Source organism: Phalacrocorax aristotelis, chromosome 1 (genome assembly GCF_949628215.1).
Source record: "Phalacrocorax aristotelis chromosome 1, bGulAri2.1, whole genome shotgun sequence".
NCBI lineage: Eukaryota > Metazoa > Chordata > Aves > Suliformes > Phalacrocoracidae > Phalacrocorax > Phalacrocorax aristotelis.
This window is the reverse complement of record NC_134276.1, coordinates 104,013,388-104,030,542: the sequence shown is the minus strand read 5'-3', so window position 1 is coordinate 104,030,542 and position 17,155 is coordinate 104,013,388. Positions and strand designations below refer to the sequence as shown.

General features: G+C 41.4%; 1 protein-coding gene across 1 annotated transcript; it reads right to left on the bottom strand.

Annotated features, from left to right (window-relative positions):
- Positions 1–6,637: 6,637 nt before the first annotated feature.
- Positions 6,638–11,038, bottom strand: LOC142052144 (claudin-8-like). Its single transcript, XM_075081956.1, has one exon. The coding sequence runs from the start codon at positions 11,036–11,038 to the stop codon at positions 10,370–10,372; it is 669 nt and encodes a 222-aa protein (XP_074938057.1). The 3' UTR covers positions 6,638–10,369.
- Positions 11,039–17,155: the final 6,117 nt, after the last annotated feature.

Here is a 17,155-nt window from a genome sequence, read left to right as displayed (position 1 = left end):
GTACTGTAATTCTTATTACAGTGTTCCAAATGCCACCAGTGTTGTTTTCCTGTGCTCGCAAAACCTTCCAGCTTCCCTCTGCTCAGTCATTATCCTTTTAAAATAGGTTTTTGCCTTTGTCTTTCCTTACCGACTCATAATTATTCCTTCTATCCATGTCGCATATCCTACCTTTAAACTCTGCTTTTATTTTTAGGTATGAATTTCAGTAAAGTCTAAGGCATCCTCCAATACTTCTGTTAGAATATGTTTTGCAGAAATAAATTGTTCTGTGCAAATAATCTGATCATCTGGTCTGACACAAAATAAAAGTGCAGAGTAATCTAAGAATACTTGGTTTTCCTGAATAAATAGTTGCACTGGGAATTTGGGGGACCTAGGATTTGTATTTGACAACAGAGAGTCAGGATGCAGTAAACCTTAATGCTAACAGTGAACACAAAAAAAGATATTCAAGCATATAAATAAAACATGGATGTTGGGTTTTAGCTAAAATGGGGCAGAAAATTAATCTTTTTTAACAAGAACTCCAGTACACTGAAAGCTGAATTTTGTTTTCGGTCATTATTAAGATTGATTGATTGATTTAGACCCCAATACACTTCCTGTGGCTAGCAATTGCATTATTGCTACTGCTAAACATGCTTCTGAAAAAATAAATAGCAATTTGAATTCATTCAACCACCCATATGGTCCCTGTTCCTGTAATTAGCTTGAAAAATAAAACAACTATGTCCCAGTAAAATTTAATAGTTATTTGTTGTAAAGGGTAAGAGCTTTTTATAGTTTGACTATTGCATAGAATGTTATGAATATTTAAGAGAGATTGGCTTTTCTGCCCTTCCCCCAGGTCATCTTACTTTCTCCCTTAATTAAAGATCAATTAATCATTTTGTACAGAATCAAGGAAAAAAGTAAACATTCTAGAGCAGTACAAACCCACTGTTTCAACTGTTCTAAAATCATGTTATTAAACAGTTTTTAGCCCAGCTGAAGTTTTAGTTATTAATCTAGCTAACAATTTGATCTTTCCATCTTCTTTCTTCTTTGATGGTACTATTAGGTCATCAAGTCTTACATAAATCATTGCCTTGATGACTCTCATCAGGCATGATTTTTTCTTCACCTGAAGAAATCACACCCAATAAAACAAAACCCTGGCCATTTCTATTTCTGTATTTCCTTCTCTTAATATAGAATATTAGTAATCCTTTTTAAAGTGCTATTGCATTAATTTTCTAGAGCAGCAATGCTCTGCTAGTAAAGGAAGCAGCAGCATTAAATACATGACATTATTCCAACATGTAGATACCACTATTTTATTCTGCTGATACCAACTGATAACTTTTTATGCAGCCAACTGCATACACTCACAGGCATATAATGTAAAATGAAAGTTCAACAATAAATGCACTGACACATTATTTAAAATGTAATGGGAAGATAAAAAAGCCTAGATATGAGAGTTTTACCTCACCCTGTTGGAAAGACTTTTACAGTACTCTTGTATTAAAAAAGGATCTGTTCTTGTTAAATTGTTTAGAGAAGGAAAAGACCACATCAGTAACTATTACTATTCTAGATCCTGTGAAAAAGATTATCTTTTGTTGTCTGCTGGTTTGGAGGTTGAAGTAAACAAAGGTAATTCTCCCAGAAGTGCTAGGAACCACATATTCTACCACGTAAATAAAGTAGGAAGATATGGTAGTGTCAGACCTCATTAAAACCACGTTTCAACTCTCCTTCTCATGAAAATTTGTCTTCTGTAGTTATTCTGTCTGTCTCTCTAGCTCCCCCAGTAACTCTAGTACCGGTTGGCCAATTTCAATGCTTTTTGACACAGGGGTCAAAGCCTCAAGGATAAATTAGTTACTACAGTTTTCAGGGCAAATGTTTAAAGAGAGACAAAAAAAACCCTAAGCAGCTGCAGATGGAGAGGCAAGTGGCCTAGGCAGCAGACCTCTGGTGGGGAGTGTTTGTGCCCAGGCCCGCATCCATGTCTCCTACCCACTGGTGAAGATGTCTGCCCCTTAGCACAAGCTGCCAGAATAGTAAACCAGCCTGGATGAAACTTGGATTCATTAACTCCCCTGCTGACAGGATAACATAACTTAAAAAAAACAAAATCACAAAATGTATCTTAAATGGAGGGGTGGATTTTCAGCTGCTAATTAGGGCAGTAAATACACAGTTAATAAACTGACCTTGATTATGCCCTTCTAATGTTTGGAAAAACTCAATGTTTAGCAACACTTAGTCTACCAATGGTATAACAGATTGTGTAATCTGGAAACACTTTTTAAATTACGGCAAATAATTTCAGTGTACATGACCATCATGTCTGTACCTCTGTCTGTGTGTGTGTGTGCATACGCATACATGAGGAGCTGGGGGGATTGTTCCAGAAACGCCAGAGGAGAAACAACAAAGAGGAGCTGAATCTCAGCAGGCAGTTGTAGGGTGTTATTCATCCCTGTATGAAACACTGAGCAACTGAACAAGCATCTCCAGGCTCACTGACAGCTGATCCCAAATATCTATAACTGATGCTGACATGTCTGATGCTTAAAAGATCTGTTGGTCATAACAAGAAGCTTTCCATTGGCTTAAATAAAGTTTGAACTTTACCCTCACTCCTAACTCATGAGTATACTAAAACAACTTGAACATTTACCTCTGAGGTCTTGCACCCCTATACCTTTATTTCACCCTGAAAAGTTTTAAGGGTGTTTTGGCTCTCCATGTGAAATGGTGTCAGTCTGAAACGACATGCTGATACCACCAGGCCAGCTGAGTCATGGGTTTTTGAACAGTGCATTACACAGGAATGCTCAAGTCTCTCTTGAAGGATAATTTGTAATGGGCACCACTCAAAGAAAGATTAGCATGTAATTAGCTCTTGGCAGTGGAATGCTTCCAAACTGTGGGGTGTCAAACAGCTTTTTGGGTGGCACACAACCAGCTAATGGGTGCAGTGAGCCCAGGGAGAGATAGTCACTGCTGCTCTGCTTGGAGACAGGTCAGTGTTTTATGTTGCCTGTGTTAACCAACACTTCATCATCTTGTACACATCCCTCGGCGTGTCAGATCTCTTACTCCACAAACTCCATTTCTTGATAATTACTGCATTTTCCTTCTTGAAGAGAGATGCTTGAAGTAGACTTGGGAAACAGGGGCAAACACTGGTGGAGAGAAGGCACATCCTAGCGCAGCAGTAGGGACATCTGGAAACCCTTCCGGTCCCTCTGCTGCAGAGGGGACAGAGTGCAAGAGGCGGCTATGCACATCCACATTGCGAGCCAGTCATCTCGTCAGAGCTTTCTACCCGGTGTTGTGCAGGGCAGGACCCCTCTTGGTCACATTCATTGCTCCCATCCTGGTCAGCTATGGCAGAGCTGGAGGGCAGGAGGAGTCCAGGAGCTCTTCAGGCCTGAGCACAAGGCGCCTGGGTTAGACTGTGATGGATGTGAAACACCAGAACACTGCACCAAGAGGCTCTGCAACCTCTTCCCCTCACCTCAGGGTCTGGCTGCCGATGCCCAAGGACAGCTCTGACATGGTGCCAACACACAACCCAGCTGCAGCCTTGTCCCCCTCCAATGCTGCCCTCAGCCTGGGAGCTGCTGTCCCAGCCAGACCTGGGGCCCACAGTGGCACCTGGTGATGGCCGGGCTGTGGCCAGCCCCAGTCACCATCACCAGCTCAGACCGCCTCACCTTGCTGAGGGTCGCAGGATGAGGTCTGGTGGGGAGGGAGGGCACTGTACCACCTTGATGGCCCCACAGACACCCATCACCGCTGCACCCTAGGGGGAAACTTTCACTGGGGCTGTAGTGGCTATAGGTTCCCAGAGGCTGGCAGGGGCTGCAGGGTGGCCCCGTGACAGACACAGCGTGTTCCAGCTGTCTCCAGTGGCCCCACCATAGAGCACAGCCGAGCCCTGCAGCCACAATGGCAGCACCTTGAGAAAAGCCTGCATAATAAAGGGCAAAATGCTGCCCAAAAGCCAGGGGTGAGGGGGAAAGTGTGAGAAACAGCCCTGAGGGGAGAGGGGGAGGAGCAGGAAGAGGTGCTCCAGGTGCCCAAGCAGGGATCCCCGCCAGCCCCTGGAGCAACCACTGGAGCAGGAGAAGAGTGTGAGGAGGGGGAGTGAGCGAGTGTCTGGGTGGGCGTCTGGCAGCCAGCCAAGGTCAACCAACCGCAAGGGCATGTTCAGTGAGGGAAGGAGCATGCTCTTCTTTCAGAGCCCTGCAAAGGCAGGCTACCATTGTGTGTCCTCTGTCCTGGGGCTGCAGGCAGGAGCTCTAGCACCAGTGCTGGCCTTCCCCGCACCTCTCCTTGCATGGCTGCAGCAACCACCGGGCTGGTGCAAGAAGAGCTTGCAGTCAGCATTTTGGATGTGCCAGCGAGAGACCAGGACTCACACTAACCTGTGAAACTTGGCCTCGCAAAAAGTACTTAGTTAACAATACTTTTCTTCAACACGTGGAGTTCATGTTGCCAATTTTTGCTAAATTCAGAATGAATGTGGCAATATGTGAGGCAATGTTTGTTGGGGTCTAGATATTATTTTCTATCTCCCAACACCATCTGGCATTACAGTGGAAACTCTGAATGAATAAACATTGCTTATCATTCTGTCAGTCACTCATCCATCAGACAGAAGCTGAAACACTAATGTACTCATCATCTTTGTCATTTGGCAATCAGGGACCGCTTCACAGTAACTGAGACAAAGACCACATATTAAGGTCCGTAGAGAAGTGGGCAACAGAGGTTTAGCAAGCTTAATGTATTATTCAGTTTGACTGATACTGACACAGGGAACTGAACTTGATGTGTTTATGGCTTCTATTTCTAAAGCAGCTTTTTTGCACAACGGTGTTGGATTTGTCAGTTAAATTGCTGAGAGCTCTTTTTTGTTGTTGTTTAGATGAAAAGCAGTGTTTAAATAAAAAAAGGGAATGCTGAAGGGAACTGCATGGTAAATATATCTCTGTTGATTGATACACAGGTAGCATTTGCCTGGAAATTACTGGGGCAAGGGAGTGTATATGCATTAGGATGAATGATAACTAGTTCAAACATCTTGGGGCAATTCTGTCAGTTCCATCCTCAGAGCAGAGAGCTGCATCCAGGTTCTCTAGGTTTGCTTCCCTTGTCACTGCAGCAACGATTACAACTCGAGCGGTGAGCACTCCTTGATAACAGACAGATCCAGGACGCTTGATTAAAATGACGCTTCTTAAAACTCATCTTACCAGCAAGATTTGTTCTGGTTTGCAGGGCACACACGAAGGAGGTGCTTTGAAGAGCACTGTCACTTTGATACAGAGTCTCTGCATCAACACACACCCCCACACCCCATTGGGCTTGCTACTTGAACTGGCTGGAAAATAAAAGCACAATAATGTTTACTTTTCTGTAATGCCTCAAAATTTCAAACTGTTTGGGTGATGACACATTCAAGTGAAAAGCTTTTTTGGAGGGACAGGCAAACGGCTAGATAAGAGAATAAAAAGCCTAATGGTAAAATTAGCTCACACTCTAATTTTTAAAGGGCTAGAAGTGTAGGGATGAGAATCTCGGGTAACTTTTCGTGTTCTGCTTTTCTTCTGGTACAAACAGCTGAGTTCAACATAGTATTTTCTTTTTTTCCTTTAAATGTTCTAAAAATGATGTAATTGGTTATATTGTCACTCAGTACACACCAGCTTCAATCCATTCTGATCCCTGGAACTGAACGAACTCTCTGATGCTGACTCTACAGGTGTACATGGCTTGTTAATACTACTGTCACAACCCTTTCCTTAGCCAGTTCTGTTCCTTGATGCTGCTAAAAAAGAAATCTTTGTACTTTTGAATATTTTTTGTTTTTCCTCATTGACAGCTGGAATATTTTCTGCAAGTGGCAACTGAACACAAGAAGCACTGACACAGACCTTTTCAGCTGAAAATGTCCTACCTTATCAGTATATTTCTTGATTTCTTTTGCTCTTTGTTTCTTAAAGTAGTCATAAAATGTCAGGTTAGTCTTACGCAGACTCTGAGACTCTAATCAGGAAAGCAAAGAGTGTAAGTCAGAGAGCATTTCCATACCAGATACAAAAGAACAGAATTGTTTATTTGGTGGGTCAGCTCTGTCCCAGTTTTCAAAGATGACGTAGGACGCCCCTGAAAAGACCTCTTGTGCCATTTTTCAAAAGGATGGTTACAGTCCATCAGCTTGACACAATCAAGCTCCCATTTCTGACTTTGTGAGTCCTCACACTGATTTTCAGGAGAGTTGTAACATTTTTTAACATAAACTCGTTTAGCCTTAATGTCCCTCACACAGAGCTTTGTCTCTGTGTATCAGGACTGATGACTGCATGCATTTATTTGTCTCAAAACCTGTCTGATTCACCTTTCTGTCATAATGAAGTGTTTTGCTAAGCTGTCATTTTTTGAATAAATATCTTCTCTTGGCTGCATCTTAGTGGTGGATTATTTGCTTCAGAATCTTTTCTTTTAATCTCAGAGATGAATATACATTTCAGGACCAGCTTCTGAAATATCAATTTGCTTCAGGAAACTTCTTATAAGCAAGTCTATGGAAGTCAGCACTAAATCAGTTTTGTGTATTTTATTTCCCAAGGAATCAGACCCACTTTGTTTATTATTTAGCAAAATCCAAAGTATAATGTAACAACCAAGACTGAATCAGAAAAGGACATTATAAAAATAGAGAAGCTGTCTTTCCCTGGCAATGGGGAAATACATTCATTCACTTTAATATAAAAAAGAAACAATGATACAATAAGGAAAAAAAACCCTGAAGGGTTCATACTTTTATTTAAAATCATAGCAAAATCTCAGCTATTCACATATATTTCCAAAGTCTTTTTGTCTTGCAATCAGAAAATATTAAAGTATATGATAACATCAGGATATTAAACTAGATATTTAACCACAATATTTAATCAGCTGTTATTAACAAATACAGCAGGCCTGAAGCTTCTGACAGTTGTGCTTAGAGGAATGTGAACATAGCATCGTTAAAGCAAGTATGTCGCCTCCACTCATCAATGAAAGCAGAGCTCCAGCACACAAAAACCTGACACAACGTTTTAGTAATCTCTGGCCCACTCACATCAGATGACACCCACATCAGGCCTTTTCTTCTGAGAGAAAAGTCCAGTCAACAGCAATTATTCACACCCTGCTTCCTCTTGGTCCTCCATCACGTAGTGTGTAACCAACACTCTGTTTTCATGAACCCTCCTGAGCCCTGAAGAGGTGGCCCTTTCCCTAAATGTATCTGCCACAGTACACATGTTCCTGATCTTCCTCTCCTCACCTCAGGAAGGACATGTTCAACCATTTAAATAAGCTCCAAGAGTTGCCTTAGGCACTCACGGTTACCTGAGACTGGGTCTGGCTGGATATAACCCAGAAGGGGCAGGAGCTCTCCTGGAGCAGCAGACAGAGGGTAGAAAGTACAGTCTTGGGCACTAGAGATCTGTGCAAGCTCCCCCATCACTCCTCTCAGGCCAAGCTCTTCCTGTTACCCTCAGAAAACTCATGAACAGCAGCAGTTTATTTTCAAAGCTCAATTGCAGTTTTTCATTAAAGCCCTTAAAACTTCCTTTTTCTTCCTCATACCTCCAAACTGCAGCTTCCAGCTAGTCCGTTCTGAGCATCATAGGTTTTGAATAGGGGAAAAGGAAGAAGCAAAAACTCTGTCTTCCTTAGCAGACACAAATGCACCCACACAGTTTATTCAGCCAAATGCATTCCTCGCATACAGAGGTAAAATATCTAGCAATCATCTTGATGGGGTTTTCCCCACCAGAATCCACAATAAAGGAATTTCTGTTCTGTTCAAAGGGAGAAGGTTAACCACAGTGTTACATTGCTTTCAGATTGGCTTCTCATGAGAAATTTCTCCCTGCATCAAGTTCATAAATTTTTGTGTCACAGACTCTTAAACATGTTTCAGTGAGTCTAAAGAGGTAAATCGCATCACCAGAAATTGCCATTTGTGTCAATAAAACTCCAGGCATCCAAACGGCAGCCCAGCCTAGCTGTGCTCTTGGAATGAAGGTCAGATTGCAAACCCACATACAAACACAGGGTTGTCTGAGCTTAGAGATTCTGTTTGAGCTCATCTTTTGATCAACTGGTAAAAGACGGAAACAGAGTAATGTGCAGCCATCAGGTGTTAATGTTAGATGTAAAAGAGCTTAGTTTTTCTTTGGAATTCATGTTAAATGCTCAACTACTTCAGTTTTATCTTTCAGCTCTTTGAAAATAAAGTTATTAATGTAAATGGCACACCCAGCTCAAATTTCTAGATGAGCCCACTGATAGTGAAAGTGTTCAGGATCTTTCTATTAATGTGATAGAAAAATGCACTTAATTACTTCTTAAGCACTTATATCTGCATAAAGTTGCATTACACTGAAAACATCATCATTTAAGTCCATTACCTACATATAAATATGTATCAATTTTGCATTGCGAATGTGTTCATCCTAAGCTTTGTAAATCATAAATGTCATATCTAAATGAGTCCAAAAAGTGCAATTCTGGATTACTTACCAGATAGTTCCTTATTAAACAAAATATGTATTATAGGACATAAATACAATAAAATAATAGGTGGAGGTCCTCAGGGTACTATAAATTATTACCAAAGTCAACAGAATGACTCCACTGAAATGAGCTGTCTGACCCAATGACAGCTGCTGTGACAGACAATAGCAGCTATAAGACAACATAAAAAATATGTTTTAGGACCAGAAAACCTACTTACAAATGTTCTCTTAAAGGTTCGTTCGGAATTATTAAGTGCTGATTTGGCTGCTCAAGTGATGAGCAGGACACATTAAACCTGTTTTCTGGTGACTTGAAAATTCCCACTAAAAGATATGAGCTGGTTGTCTTAAATGTAAATGAATACTAGTTAATATGTGTAATGAATATCTGTGTTCAACAGCACGGCTCATTTAGGTTCATCTGAAGTCAAGTTAATAAAAGGCTTGTTTAATCAAATGCAGCTTTCCATGTTCTGCTTCAAATTGAACAGCAAATGAATATACAGAAGCATTGCTCTGCTCAACTTGAAAAGTCATTACACCCTTTTCTTCAGGTACCAGCCACAGACACAGAAAATGATCAAACTGAGTACCCATGTCATGAAATTATCAATGAAATGGTACTATCCACTACTACTGTGTAAAGAACCAGAAAAAATATTTTGAACCGGACCTTCTGCAGTGATTTATCAACGATGTGGCACGGACACTGTCAAGTGCAGGTTCCAAGTGTTCAGTTGTAAAAAAAAAAAAAATGCACAGATGCAGATACTGTTGAGCTCTGCACAATGGACAGACAGACATCAGGCTGCTCAGTCTATGTTTGCAAGTATGTCTTGAGAACACAAAACAGAACAACATCAGGGCTTGGCTTTTGTGGGTGTGATGGAAGACGTAGGCAGGAACTCATGATCCTCCAACGGGCAAGCAGGGATTACACATTTACATTGCCTGGCTTGTTTAATTATACGTTACATTAGCACAGTGCTTTAAAGTGCATAAAGACAGATGTCCTGTCCTGAATTTATAGAAGAGGAGATGCTACCTATAGAACAGGCAAAGTCATAAAAGACAAGAGGTAGCAAGCAACGGAAAGCTAATATATTCATGGCAAAGCCTTGTGAAGTGATTAAAAATTTTATTATTCCATGAGCTGGATTCTGTGCCCTGCAGAAGACATAAGAAGTATACCTCAACTCCACAAACATCAATGAAATCCATAGTCATCATAGAGGCCTCTGGTGGGAGAGCATGCACATCGGTGTGCCAATATTGGAAATTAGATTGCTGGTGGCTTCTCTGCTCATTCAGCAGCTGCTTCAGCCATGCTGCCAACTCCATGTTTCTCACCACAGTCCTAGAGCAGTCCTTATGAAGACTTTACCCTACAGTAAAATGCACTGCTCCCTTTGCACATCATGGCTTTAGGGGAGGGCAGTGGTGTTATTGCACAGCAGCTGCCTTCCTTCCAGCTCAGCCATATGCTGTTTGTCTTCTCTGAGAGACCTCTGGCTGCTGCTGTTCCCATGCTATTCTTCGTTCCAATAAAATGGTGAGATTCTTCTGGCTGTGCTCTAACATAATGCCCATGTAATATAATTTCCTATAAGCATGTTAGAGGGCAGGTATGTATATGTATATATCAATATATAAATATATCAGATATGATATGTCAATAGTAAATAGCAAATGAACAAAATAGTTCCTCCATTACAGACTCAGAGTTTAATTAGACACTGAAGTCAATCAGTACATATCTGGGTGCTAAGCAGAAAGATCACCTGTAGCAACTACACATAGGCATGCACACTTGGGGACGGCCCTCCTCCAAGGTCAGGTTTGTGCAATCTGTGACAGGAAAGTGATGGATACCTGGATTTTGAGGGTGTATCAGCCCAGCACCAGAAGCTGCAGTACATTGCTCCCGCAGTGATGAGAAGTGCAGTGCTCACCCAGCCCACATAGAGAGCAGCTCCTAGTTCTCGTTTCAGTGGCACAGGGACTTTCGGATCATAGAAGTCACGAATGATGCTACCTCCAGTCCAGGACACGGGGATCAGAACAAGGATGCCCGTCAGGAGAAAAGCAACTCCAGCTGCCAGTATGAAGATACTGACACCCTGGGGATCCTCCTTGGACCTCTGAGTGTACTTCACACCAACAATGGCCATCAAAAAGGAAATGATTGACAGGATCACTGCAATGCACATGAGGGCTCTGAATGCCTCCAAGGGTGGGGGGAGAGCCAAGAGAGAGTCGTAGAATTTGCACTGCAGCCTGATGCCCAAGTGGCTGACGCAGTCCATCCAAAGTCCTTCCCAGATGGTCTCAAACACCACGATGTTGCTCTCAATGTGGGCAGAAACTCTCCACTGTGGCATAACAGCAGCTGCCAAAGTCCCGACCATGCCGAAACCACCGAATATTAGACCAGTGATTTGTAACACACAGCAAGACATGCTTCTTCTGAAAAAGACACCTCAAGCGAGGTGGCCTAGAAAGTCTTCCAAAATCACTTTTTCATAGAAGAAATATATAGAATGAGAGGGAATATTTTCTCCAGTAGTTTCTTCATACGGCAAGTTGTTGGGTTTTTTTAAAAGCTCTTTCCTCCACTCTGAGATTCAGACAGGTGGAAATCCATCTCTGACTGGCTAGAAGGACTTGCTATTTATTTGCTTTGAAATCCCCTCTGACTACAGTGCCTACCCATCAAGCCTAACAAGTTTCCAGCCAATGGGAAACTAGGAGGGGTGTGTCATAGTTGATTTTACTGCTTCTCATAGTGTGTCTGTAGTGATGCTATAATTAAGTAAGTGTCAGGGATTAAATTAAAGGTACCTAATTGCAGGGCTAATGATTTCTTAACTGCAAGACTGCAGCTATGTTGAAATTTAGTACAGAAAGTCTGAACTTCCATCTGTTAAAATACTATGTAAAATAGGTAATTATCATTGTTCTTATGACAAAAGCTAAACTTGGACCTGGAGTAGGACTTACTTTCTAGATGCTACAGCCCTGAGAAAACATCTGGTTTGGTTTTTGGGGTTTTTTGTGGTTTTTTTTTTTTTGTTAAATCAAGCTAGGAGGTACTCGGTGTAGCTCTTTAATGTAGATTCCTCATTTTGATCAAATACAAAACTATAATCATTATATTAGACAGGTACAGGAAAGTCAAGTATTCTAATCAACATCAAAGCTTTACTCTACCAGCTGCATAATTCTCAGGGATGACAAAAAAATAGCTGGCAGAGTTTCACAGCTTCTGCTTTTGAATCCACAAGTAAGGTCGCTGTTAGGAACTAATCCTCTATGAGACTCTCTCCCCATTAAAAGGATAGTGTCATTATGTTCCAGACTAATAATCCTCTCTAGGTAACATTAGGAGGGGTTGGGGGCAATTGTCTAATATGAAACGATAAGCTTTCTTTCAGTGTACAATGCACCTTGAAAGAAGCTGAAAGAGGCTGTTTTGAAACCTGAAATGAAAATGAGCTACCGGAGACAGGTTGAAAAAAAATGAGGAAATACTACCAGTATCTTGGAAAGTCATGAGGACTGGAAAATCTCATCAACCTCTTAAATACCAATGAGTCCCTGGCTTTGCTAATCGCTGAAAAAAATAATCTTTCACAGAAAAGTCCTGTTTTTGAATCAGCTTGGAGGGAGCTCTTATGCCATTGTGTACCCTAGAGAACTGTACCTCCATTTAAAGGCTCATCTCACCTCTCAGAAAAAAATACTTAGTTGACTGAGTTACTTCAAAATCACTCTGAACAGCAGACAGCTCTTAAAGTAGAAATTAAATGTTTACATGGTGGGCATGGCAGATGAAATGGCTTTAGCGTCAGGTGAGAAGAAATAAAAAGAAACTAGATTTCAGAAGTCTCATTCTGTGTATCATCCATCTGTTATGCTATTTGGATGCTTACATGCCTCAGGATGGAGAATACCAGTTCTTACGCAAACATGTCCACCCAAAAATTTGCCTTCAAAGAGGAAAATAGGCAACTGAGGAAGCACGTAGTCTTTGCAGCTAATCTTTCACTGGATCTCTGTTCAGATTTACATTTTCTCTTCCCTTCAAATCAAGACGTTCATTTGAATCTTTTCCTGGGGCCAATACCTTCTGTTCCCTCCCTACCTTTTAAAATGCTGATGCCCCTTGAAAAGGAGGAAGTAGAGCAACTCCAGTTCACATGATTAACAGAACCTGTCAATGATCCCCAGTGCTTAATTAATTACAGGCATCAGTAATGTAAACACTTAATTGCCTCCCAGAAAGCAGGTTTCATTCCTCTTTGTATATCTTCTATGTACATTGAATTTTAGAGTCTTTATGCATACACATGCACCTATATATAGACAAACAGACTTTAATCTTGTACAAATGTACAACTATAATATACATAGTTCATTATGAGCTCTCATCAAGAATAGATAGGTTGGTTATGCTACAGGGTAATGAGCTAAATTTAAGGTTCGGTAAGGTTTTTGGAACAGGCAAATATGCAGATTTATCAAAAGCACACTTTAGATTAGTGATTCCTAAGAGTTACAGTTAAGTCTCTTAACCTCCCAGAGGCTGCAGTTATCCAGTAAGGCTGCAAAGCTGCCCAACCACCTGCAGAGTCCAGCAATGGAGAGTCCAGCAGGCTGTGGCTCTACAGTCACTCTGCATCCTGTCCCCATGGGCAGAGGTGCTGGGTGAAGCCACGCAGGCTTAGATAATCGTCTACATGTAAAATCAGCTTTAAGTGTACAACAAATAGGGTCAGGATTGTCTGCAAATCATTTGTTTTGGAAACACATGTGAATGGCATTAGTTCCTCCCTGCTTCTGGCTTCCACTAGTCCATTTATTACATGCTGGGTTAACCACTTTGTTTTCAACTATTTATAAGGGCTGGTCAATGAAATCACAGTCGAGTTAATAGTTCCATTACTTGCTATGGTATTTTGATTGACTACAGTGTTTTAAGCCTATTGGTGAAGCAAAAGGTTACTTTGATTCTGTTTTAATTCAGGAGAAAATGGACTGAAACTAACGGAAGCCTTTTTATTTGTGCTAACTTTAATATTGCTGCCTGCACGTATGTTAAAAGACGAAGGCACATCTCCTTCTCCCTCTTTTCAAGCGTGGCGCATTTTGGAGTGAGAGGAACATCTGCTCAGTGTAGCTTAGAGAGGGAATTCCCTCAGACACATAACAGGCACTGTACTTGGGCACTGACCTCTAACTCTAGCTTTGAGGCAGCCCATGACTGACAGACGAATTGAAAAGAACTAATATTTATTTTCCATCATCTTCTTCAGCATGCCTGAAATTCACAGCCTGACAAAACTGCCAAACTCTTAATGATGTTCCATGTCTGAGGAAGCCTGCCTCCTGGACACTGTGAATGAACTCGAGTTCAGTGTAATAAATTCCTACAGTAATAAAATATTAAATACTCCTTTGAGTAATCCATCTAAACTGCTTCAGGCTTTTACAAGGTATTTATCACCTCGATACTTGCATACAGGGAGCAGCCATCCTGATAGAAATAGAACCGGCCAAAAAATATGCTATCTTACTTTGTTGTTTAATGACAGGACCACAAAGCATACTTCAGGTGCATTTGATCGTGCAATTGGCATTAAGCTGTTGGAAATATAACAGTGGCAAATTCCCAAGGCAGTATCAATTGTTTTCATGAGGGTTAGCAGCAGGGTATACAGTTAGGCTGCTACTGGATAAAGCATGGGGGAGTCCTTTATTTACATGATTTAATGTGATGGAATAAAAGAGAAGGAGAAGGTATATTGTGGCAGTGATGGCCTAAAAATAGATGAAAGGCAACATTTGTAGAAAGAGGTAATAGAATTTATTAGACTACCTGATAGTTTTAGAAACAAGCTCTTAGCCTCAGATTTCCAAGAAAGATCACTTTTGGAGCACAGTGTAATAATACACCCTTGAACTAGTTTTTCAGTAACCCAGCAGTGCGGGTAACTAAACAAGTCTCAAACTTTGAAGAACAGGCTTTTTTCTCCCATCTTTCTCAGTCATAATTTGGGCTCCTCCCTGTCCCCCCACTTCTTGTCCTCTCCCAAACCTCCTGAATGTAAATAACTACATTGTTAATTTCCAAAATAAACCCCAGCAGCATAAGCTTCACCACCACTAGCCTCAACATTGTGTACCCACTGACACCCCCAAAACTGTCATCTCAGCATACAGCAGGGTCACCCTCTGCCCCCTTTCTTTCTCTACCCAAATCCAGAGTCCTTTATCAAACCTCTGTGCTTCTGGCCAGGATGTCCCATTACTCCTCTGTCCTAAGGACTGGGATTCACCTCTTGCCAGGGACACCGTGGCTGATTTTCCGTGACTGGCAAGCTGGGTGTCCCCTAGGAAGGAGCTGTACAGCCCCTGACTGTTGGGCCTGCATAGGTGGCAGAGTTCATCTACAGACTTACCTTGGTTCCCCTTCAAACAGAGGGACACAAAGGGATGCAGAGAAGGGAAGTTCAGCCCAGCCAACCAGCTGTTCCTGCACTGGCACAAAAGAACCTCTTCCTGGAAGTCGTAAATCACCTTGGATTTGTGTTGTCACAGAGACCAAAGCAGGAGTACTTCACAGGAACCAATTAATTTTTGTCACTTACTCTCAGAACACCTTCTCCAGTGTCATGAATCGTAGCAGATCCAAGGAGTTAGGGAAGTTAGGGAAGGGAAAGGAAAAAAAAATAGAAAACAGCCTGATATGTGCAGACTGATTTAAAAAGAAGTACAAAATTGAGGAGGGAAAGCCCTCTGCAAATCTGATGCTTTTGTGTTGGAATGGAACAGGGCTCACATTGTGAGGCAGAAAATGGTATGTGAAGGATCATTTAGATGAGAGGATCTGTATCTCTGCAGAAGATCATTGCCAATGAGGTGAAAGTGCCTGGAGCACTGAGGGAGAACAACTCCTCTGATCCTGATCACGTTATGCTTTATTAGTTGGACTGAACAGCTGAGGGACATGAATGTGGACAAGGCTTAAAAATTCCTTAGGAAGTGTCTGGAACGTGAGTCCCATGGGGAAGGAAAGGAGAGACTTGTAGGAGTAAGGCTGATACTTAGCCTGGTGAATGACTCCACAGAGTAGGTATGTGGTAGAAGAACAGAAAAGGTAACCTACCAGCAAAGAAAATATATCTAAGAGGTCAGAAAATGTGAGGGGGAAATGAGACTCAATAAAAGCCAATCCAAATTAAGCTTTTCAAAAACTAGAATGAATAAGGTATTACAGGCATACATATAATACAGAACAGAAAGGGAAGAGGCATGCTTGGCTGTGAGTACGAGTCTAAGAAAGGTAGTTAGCCCTCCTCTTCTTTGAGTTTAAGTAACAACAAGGATATAGAAGGACAGCACGGCAGAATTACAATACTGTATCCAAGGTAGATTAAAACCCCCAAATCTTTATGAGCACAAACTGAAGAAAGAGAGTAATTTCCACTGAAGGAAATTCAGCACAAGCAATTCCAAATCTGGAAGCAAGGACTGTTAGGATATGTGTCAAATGGGCAGTAATACTGTGTGCCTGGAGAACAGCGAAACTAAGGGAATGAGTGCAGATATGGAAAACCCTGTGCACAGCTAGAAACCTGTTAGTCAGAACCTAATAGTATAAAATGATTTAAAATCCATTAAAAAAAAGAATAATAAATACCTATATGTAAATGGAAAGTTAAATAAAATGCAGCATGGACTTAGCAAAAATAGATTCAGTTTTTGTTTGGTAACATTTTCTAGAAAATAAAAGTTGAGAAAAATCTAATCCATTTGGACCTTATTACAGCATCTGACATAAGCAATGGGAAATTAACAGAGACACTGAGGGATGGAGAAGGGTAAAAATAATGTAATGTGGATGCAGAATCTGTAAGTGAGTAAAACAACAGAAGGATATATTGGCAGGAGAACTATCACGTTCCTATTTCCAGACATCGGTTTCTGCTACCGTTGGAGCCAAGGATTTCTCTGGGGTCTCATCTCATTACCCTCAGGGATCTAGCAATCAAGGGGGAACTGCAGCAAGGATATTTGCATTAGACACCCAGCTGGTCAATGTACTGTCAACGGTTAAGTCCCACAGTGCAGGAAAGCTGGTGAGCCTGAGGCCTGGACTAATAGAAGTACAATGCATTTAGCATATTCAAGGAAGGTAGTTGCTTGGTTTTGTGAATCATTTACCCCATACTATGATAACCTGCAATAAGTATATTCAGTGAGCTCAGCAGTCGTGAGGCTTCCTCTGGGATTCTTTGTCCAGTTTTGGGCACCAAGCTTAAAGAAAGAGGTGGAGCAGCCAAAAACAAGTATGGGGAGAAATTTAATGAGCGTGCCAGTGAGGACAGAATTAGAGATGATTAAGCTAAACAAGAGAGGTTCAAGAGGTCAGGTGTGACGGTCCTGAAATATGGAGAAAACTGATACTTTAAAGGAAAGCAGTAGTCTCTTTTCTATGCCTGCTGCTGATGGAACAAGAAATAATGGAGCACTTAGCCTGCAGTGGAGAGATTTAGTTTAAGCTTCATGAAAAC